At 47.6% G+C, this 8,003-nt stretch overlaps 1 protein-coding gene across 5 annotated transcripts in view; it reads left to right on the top strand.

Moving 5' to 3' along the window:
• TBC1D1 (TBC1 domain family member 1) overlaps nt 1-8,003 on the top strand; it is a 245,798-nt gene that overhangs the window by 210,849 nt on the left and 26,946 nt on the right. For all 5 annotated transcript variants that reach the window (XM_058430019.1, XM_032136088.2, XM_032136087.2 and 2 more), the window contains one exon: nt 53-211. In XM_058430019.1, the coding sequence (XP_058286002.1) occupies nt 53-211 (159 nt within the window). The remainder of the gene's footprint in view (nt 1-52; nt 212-8,003) is intronic.

Raw genomic sequence — 8,003 nt, 5'->3', positions numbered from 1 at the left:
TAAGTTGTATTCTGTGCATAAATTATTTCCATATCTTCTCCCCCTTTTAAAGGTGTGCCACGTCATCACCGAGGTGAAATCTGGAAATTTCTAGCTGAGCAATTCCACCTTAAACACCAGTTTCCCAGCAAACAGAAGCCAAAGGATGTGCCATACAAAGAACTCTTAAAGCAGCTGACTTCCCAGCAGCATGCGATTCTTATTGACCTTGGTAAGTCTGTGCCATCGATTGGAGATGACAATGGAAGTTTCACTCACATGAAAAATCTGAAGAGACTGTCCAAGTTATTTATTGACCTGCCTTTAGGTTTAGCAATCAAAATTTATTACTGAGACTTTTAATTTAAAAAGCCCTAGGGTAATCACAAATGTCATCTTCAAGCATATAAAAATCTCTGTATTTTCACTGGGGAGCTTGTTAACTTTGCTTGGCATGGAGGGAGGGTGTTCATTAAGGCTGCAGTCATAATTGTGGTTCAGTCCAGTAACTCAAATATTGATAGGAGGTTTTTATAGTCAACCGAAGGAACATCCTGGAAAACGTATAGATGTTCGGAACCGAGGCTTGGTTTAATTATAGGAGCCACTCCCTCGTTTTTACTGCTTACAAACAGAATTCATCAGAAAAATTGTAGAAAGCAGTTTGTGTGTGTGCCTTGAATGATTTTATTTTGGAAACTGGGTGGTACCTTGTCTCTTGAATAGTTTTTAAAATATGAAGATAGGAACAATGTACAGTCAGCCCTCCGTATCTATGGGTTCTGAATTTGGAGACTCAGCCAACCTCAGATGGAAAGTATTTGGGAAGAAAAATCAATGAAAACTAAACAATAATATAGATTTAAAAATATAGTAACTATGTAGGATTTACGTTGTATTAGGTGTTATAGGTAATCTAGAGATGATTTAAGGTGTATGGGAGGATGTGGCTGGGCACGGTGGCTCACGCCTGTAATCTCAGCACTTTGGGAGGCCAAGGCTGGCGGATCACGAGGTCAGGAGATCGAGACCATCCTGGCTAACACGGTGAAACCCTGTCTGTACTAAGAATACAAAAAAATTAGCCAGGCGTGGTGGCGGGCGCCTATAGTCCCAGCTACTCAGGAGGCTGAGTCAGGAGAATGGCGTGAACCCGGGAGGCGGAGCTTGCAGTGAGCCAAGATCGCGCCACTGCACTCCAGCCTGCGTGACAGAATGAGACTCTGTCTCAAAAAAAAAAAAAAAAAAAAGTGTATGGGAGGATGTGCGTAGGTTGTATGCAAACATAACACCATCTTATAGAAGGGCCTTGAGCACCGTGGATTTTGGTGTCCGTGGGGACTCCTGCAACCTATCCCCTGAGGATGCCAAGGGATGACTGTATTGGATAGATTTACAGTTGCCACTGTGAAGAACTTGTTGAACTGGGGTGTGATTATGATGCACAGAGGGCCCTCCTGACTTGTCAGTGGCCATGCACAGGTCAGGTGGCAATGCAGTCCCGTTTGTCTGCCGCCTGTCACCCAAGCTGCTGTCTCTACGGGTGGTGAGCTGGCTCGATGTGGCAGGAGATTGGCCCTGCTGCTTTTAGAGCATGTGGCCCTGCTTCCAGAATACCTGTTCTGGTTGCAGCTGCTGCTGCTGAAGGCTCCACAGAACACACAGTGCTTTGGGGCCCTGCGGTGGCCCAGTTCTCTGAATGTTCCTGCAGCCACGACAGAGGGTGCAGTGTGAGCTACATCAGGCAGTATGAAGTCATCTCCTCTCAAGCCACGTAGCTAGCCTTAAAGGTTAATTTCATAACCCTTAAGGTTATTCTTTTTTTTTTTTTTTTTTGAGACGGAGTCTCGCTCTGTCACCCAGGCTGGAGTGCAGTGGCGCCATCTCGGCTCACTGCAAGCTCCGCCTCCTGGGTTCACACCATTATCCTGCCTCAGCCTCCCAAGTAGCTGGGACTATAGGCGCCCGCCACCATGCCTGGCTAATTTTTTGTATTTTTAGTAGAGACGGGGTTTCACCGTGTTAGCCAGGGTGGTCTCAATCTCCTGACCTCGTGATCCGCCCGCCTCGGCCTCCCAAAGTGCTGGGGTTACAGGCGTGAGCCACCGCGCCCGGCCCCCCTTAAGGTTATTCTTTAGCTTGAACATCATCTCTGAGAAACTGTCCCTGACTGTGGTCTCCTCTCCCACCTTAAGACTGGATGAGGTATCTCGCTAAGCCCCCTGTAGCACCCCACACTCTCCTCATGGTGTATATCACATTTCTCATCATCACCGTTACCTGCTTATTATCATCACTGCTGCTGCCTAACTTCACCTTGGGCCAAATGTTGCGCAAAGGGACTTAAACTCCTTTCTTTAATCCTTACAACACGATTAGGTAGATGTTGTTCTGTCTCTCTTTAGAGTTGAGAAAATAAAAACAGAGGTTATGTAACTTGCTGAAAGTGACACAGCCAATTTGCCACTAATCAGTGTGACTTCGGAAGCTGCACTTTTTTCTAACTTTTATTTTAGATTCCAGGATTGTGTGTGCAGGTTTCTTACAAAGGTGTATTGTGTGATGCTGAGGATTGGAGTATGATTGAACTTGTCACCCAGGAACCAAGCACAGTACCCAATAGGTAGTTTTTCAACCCTTGCCCTCCTCCTTCCCTCCCCACCCCCCAGGAGTCCCTGGTGTCTGTTCTCATCTTTATGTCCATGTGTACCCAGTGTTCAGCTCTCATTTCTAAGTGAGAATATGTGATGCTTGGTTTCTGTTTCTGAATTAGTTTGCTTAGGATAATGGCCTCCAGCTGCATCCATGTTGATGCAAAGGACATGATTTTGTCCCTTTCTATGGCTGCAGCGTATTCCATGGTGTCTATATATCACATTTTCTTTATCCAGTTCGCTGTTGATGGGCACCTGGGTTGGTTCCATGTCTTTGCAATTGTGAATAGTGCTGTGATGAACGTGCGAGTACATGTGTCTTTTTGGTAGGATGATTTATTTTGCTTTGAGTATATACTCAGTAATGGGATTGCAGGGTCGAATGGTAATTCAGCTCTTAGCAGAACCTATATTTCTTACTCCACCTCTGCCGCCTGTCCTTAGTATACAGCAGTGGCTTTTTGTTGCCTTTTTCCCTTATAGGATGCAGCCCTCTGCAGACTGGGCTGGGCTGTTTGGCCATTATACCCTTGGCTCCTAGGACAGTGGCTGTGACACAGCAGATGCTCAAAGAATATCTTTAAGATTCAGAGTATGACACACTGCACTAGCACCGCCATCTCATGGGCCCTCACAACAGCCCTGGGAAGGTGGCCTGTACCCTCTCTAAGAAATGAAGAAACTGAGGTCACATGTTGACCATGGTCACAAAGTCAACTGAGGGGAGGTGACAGGAACTGAACCTACTGTCACTCTGTGTTTCCCTGGGACCCTCTGAGCTCAGGAGCCCCGTGTTGCTGTGCAGTGGCAGGCCAAGGCAAAGCCTTGGTGGAGCTGGGGCCCATTTGGCCCACTGACCTGAGGAAAGCAGTTTTGTGAATTGGCAGTAGCTGCATTTGCTGACATGGTGAGTAACAGGAAATGGCATCATGTTCCTATCATGTGAAACAAAGTGAGAAATAGGTTCAGGGTGGGAGGCTGAAAGGGAGGGAGTGTAGACAGCCCCGCTCCCCACACTTGCTCCAAGGCTGGGAGGAGGAACGGGAAGGTGTCTCCCCTCCTGGATTCAATCGCCTTCTTCTCTTCATTCCCCTGCAGTATCCCCTCATTCTTCCACGGGCACGATCAGCCCCTGCTTCTTGTTGCTCAGATGTCATCACTTTTTTGCAGAGGGAAAAGAAGAGGCCAGATCAGCACAAGGACTTCGGTGTGGCTGCGTGCTCCAAAGACACTGAGTGTGCCTGAGCCCCACCACGGCCTCCCCTGCAGGTCTCAGACAGTCTTCCCCGAGCTGGCATGAGGTCTGTGGGAGCTCAGGGTTTGGCCTTTCCCGTCCACTGGCAGGGCTGGCTGCATTCAAGTCCTCTCCATCCCTGCCTCTCCCCACCCTCTCCCTCTGCTGCCCCCTTCTCTGACAGTGCTGACCCCCTCTCTCTTCCCCACTCTTTCCCACCCTCGCCTGGCCTCCAGTTTGGATGCTGTCCACATACTTCCCGAGGGTCTGAGAGGACCTCCGTGTGCGGCAATACATTTCCCAGGTCACCTCTGTGTCTCTCTCCAGGCTTTTTCCAGGGACCCCCTGGGGTCAGTCTCCTCTCCCCACTGGAACGGGGAAACTGGGATTGGCCCAGACCCAGCAGTGGAGTCCCAGGTGCCCTGCCTGCCAGGCTGACTCCGCCCAGGGAGGCCTCCCTCAGAAGCTCCTCCAGACTCCACCCGTTACCTCCCCCACTCGTCTCACCCAAGGCTGTGCTGTGGCCAAGTCAGTTGTTTAGTCTACACTTTCTGTTTAGTCTACACCATGGCTACCTCAAGGCCCAGTGAAGGTGTGTAGTATAGAGCAAAATCAAATCTGTATTTCAGTTTTCCTTAAAAAGTGACCTTCATATTCTGGCCAGAAGAACAGAATGGTTGGTTGGATATATTTTGAGTTTTCATGGGTTTTTGTTTTCCTGCCTCTTGCTATACTTTCTGAAATTGGCTTTTAGTCTAAATAGGTTTGGTTTTTTTTTTTTTTTTTTTTTTTGGCAATGTGTTTTCCTCCAAAGAGTAAGAATAATAGGCCTCATGGCTGGGTCGTGTTCTATAGTTTGTGAATATTTTCTCAACCTTTGTCAAATCTCATCTTTACACATCCTGTGTGAAATTGGGCACGTGCCGTGATTTCCAACTTACAGGGGATGAATGAGCCCTCCAGAGCTTGAGTTCTCTGCCCACATTGCGAGTTACTCAGTGCCAGAAGGAGTTCTGGAACCCAGGTCTCCTCAGTCTCCATACCACATCCCTTCTAGGGCACCATGTTGCTTCTGTGTTTCTTGGCTCTGCCCCCTCCATCCCAACACAACTCTCCCCACCCCTGCTTTGGTGGAATCATGTTCCTTTGGGGTAGATCACACCAGCCAGAGGCAGCTGCTGTCAGCTTAGCAGATGATACTCATCACATTATTCTTGAAGCCTTGGGTCAGGAGCCTGCCCCACCCATCTGCATCCATTTGTCCAGCCCTCAGACAATTGCCACAGTCTTCATGTCTATTCTCTGACTCTATATCCTGGGTAGACAACATGGACTGCCCAGCATCCTGCCTTCTGTCTGGGGCTCCCACTGTCATCCTGACCACACTGGGGGCTGCCAGTGACACTGGGAAACTCCCAGGGAACCCCCTTCAGGCTTCACATCATCTTCTCCCTCCCTAGCATCCCAGCCTAGAATACTTTCCAGCCATCAGCTGCATCCCCAGTGAGGCGTGCAGCCTCTCCCATGATAGGAGGGCTTCAGCCGAAAGAACCCTTTAACAGGCCCAGAAACCTAGGAGCACCATTAGATCAGAAAGCAGAAGCAAGAATGCAGCTAATCTCCCCCACATCAATTGCTATAGTTTTATTAATCCGCATATTATAGGTCAGTAAGGGGGTGGCACAGTTTATAATCCCTGCAAGAGTCTGATGATCTTTTGGTGACCAGAAGTGCCATTTTTTGGTGGGCTTCTAGAGATCCTCCATCAGGGATACCAGACATGTTTGGCATGCCTGTGCTGCCGTGAGAGGCTAAGCGTGTGTCCAGACCACACATGTGGGTCACAGGTCCAGCAGCAGAGCTGTCATATTGATTGTTTGCTTCTACTAAATGTATAAAGCCTGCCTGGTGTCCAGAAGAAAAGAAACTATGATCCAATTTTTTAGAATCCACAAAAGATGAGAAGTAGGAGAACAGTTGGATTTTTTAGAATCCATAAAAGACAAGAAGTAAGAAAACCTCCAAAAGGAAGGAATCAGCTGAGAGTATTGAAGATGACCAAGTACAAACGGGCAGAGGGGAGTGCTTCCCCTTCTCCTCTCCCAGGTGGTGGGCTGCCTTGCTCAGCCAGGACACACAGAGCAGCATCGTGCACTTTGAGGGGCAGGTAGAGCTGCTCATTACTAGCAGGGGTGCTGGCGGGGACCACGGTGTTCTCTTCCATCTTTGAGTTGAAGTCCTGTGTGAGAAATGAAAAACCTTCATGGCAAAAGACAGAAAGGGACCTAGAATGTAACATTCAGCAGTCTTGTTATCTCATGCACCTGTCTGTCCAGTTGGGGACATTGCTGTATGGAGGTCAGTTGAACAATCACAGTTGAGGAGCCTAATGAATTCTTGCACCACCAGCCACACACATTATTTCGAAGAGTGAGCCATTGTCTCTGATCTTATCAGGATCACATCGTGGGATCATATTTATTTGGTCTTTCTAAATATATCCTTTAAGTCCAAAGTGAGATAACTAAATGTGGTTGATAAAAGGAAAGAATAAAGTGGGGTATGATTTCCTTTCACAGAGGTCTGGAATCTTCCCGCCTTTTTCAAGACAGTCGGTGGTGCTGGCAAATATTTAATAACCGGCCCCTCTCACCTGTCAGAGGAAGCCCTTGGTGTTCAGTGTTTGCAGATTTCCATTGTGCAACTACTCCTCCCACACCCCATTTTAAACTACCCACTTGATGTCACTGGTCGTGGAGTTGGGCTCACAGAGCCAGTGGGAGTCAACTGTAGCAGCCACTGGACTCATTCAAGTGTTTCCCAAAAACAATCTGCTCCTATAAGAACTCTCCCTTAATCTCCTAACCCTGCCATTCAGGATGATTCCCTGCACTCTGGGAAGCACACATTCTGGTGGGAAGACTGATACTGGGCAACTGATAACCAAGTGACTTAAACTTCTGAGGGTTACAAAGGGTGTTTGTATCCTCAGTGTCTCATTTCAAATTCTGCTCAGAGCTAAATGCAACAATGTGAGATGTTAGTATCCCAGATCTTCATCCAGGAAGGAATCTTAGAGATCATTAGGTTGTAGGGTTTCTCTTCTGCAGAGGAGATAGAGAGTCGGTGTCAGATTGCTGGTTTGCCAGTACCACTCCCTGGAGAAAAGAGCAAAAGAAAGAAACTTGTTAGTCAACTGTGCAGAGCCACCGTGAGACTGAATAGCTTTGTGGGTGGCCCCGTGTTTGCTGCAAGAGACCTCTGGCCTCTTGTAGCAGCTGCCGCATGGTAAACAGAGCCGAGATATCAGGGGTCTCGCTGAAAATGCAGTCAGATGGGCTCTGAATAGAGTAAGGCAGGACAGTCTGAGATGGGATGGGGTTTCTCACAGCACCGTACAGGGACCACCTGCAAGATCTCTTGAGGGGCTTGTGAAAAACACATTCCTGAGGTCACCATTCTTGACCTGCTGCTTATTGAAAATTTCTGATGCCTGGGATGTGCAGGTTTAACAAGCCCCCAGATGATCCTGATAGGATTCCTGCCTGAAAATTGCTGGGTGAAGGCTCTTTCCCCTCCAAGTGATAAAGAAGGAAAAGATTCATCCTGGAAGAACATCCATTAGAAGAGCAAAATTTTGTGGAGCACTTCATGAAGAGGAATTACTAGGTCATTTAGAAATATGTTTGAATTGTGGATCATCTTGTAGGCCTTTCTGGCATATTTCTGCACTTAGATCCACAAGACACATCGAATGTCTTTTTATAAAGGGGTTTTTTAATGCCCGTGTTTGACCCTCTCCACTTAACAGTCCCATTCTCATTTTATATATGAAGGTAATCTGCTTTACAGAAAAATGTAAAGGACCTGCACTTCTCTGCTTTGTGGTAAGTTGTAAAATGCAGTTTAAAGAGGTAGGCCTCATATCCTGATGGATTTGTACGAAGGATTGCACGGTTTTAGCCAGCTTCCCTCGAGTTTGGCAGAAATTAGCTTTCCCTGAGCTGGCGTCTTCCCGAGCGAGCGTGCTTCTCCTATGGGGTGTGCGGCCTTCTGTCCTGTCTTCTTGAGGCGGAGCTTCAATCTAGAATCTGTTCACAAACTGAACAAATGCAACAAACAGTAAACAGTCTTTT

The sequence above is a fragment of the Hylobates moloch genome, unplaced genomic scaffold (assembly GCF_009828535.3).
Source record: "Hylobates moloch isolate HMO894 unplaced genomic scaffold, HMol_V3 SCAFFOLD_17, whole genome shotgun sequence".
Classification (NCBI taxonomy): domain Eukaryota; kingdom Metazoa; phylum Chordata; class Mammalia; order Primates; family Hylobatidae; genus Hylobates; species Hylobates moloch.
Note: the sequence above shows the minus strand (reverse complement) of the source record. Positions and strands in the feature narration are given on the sequence as shown.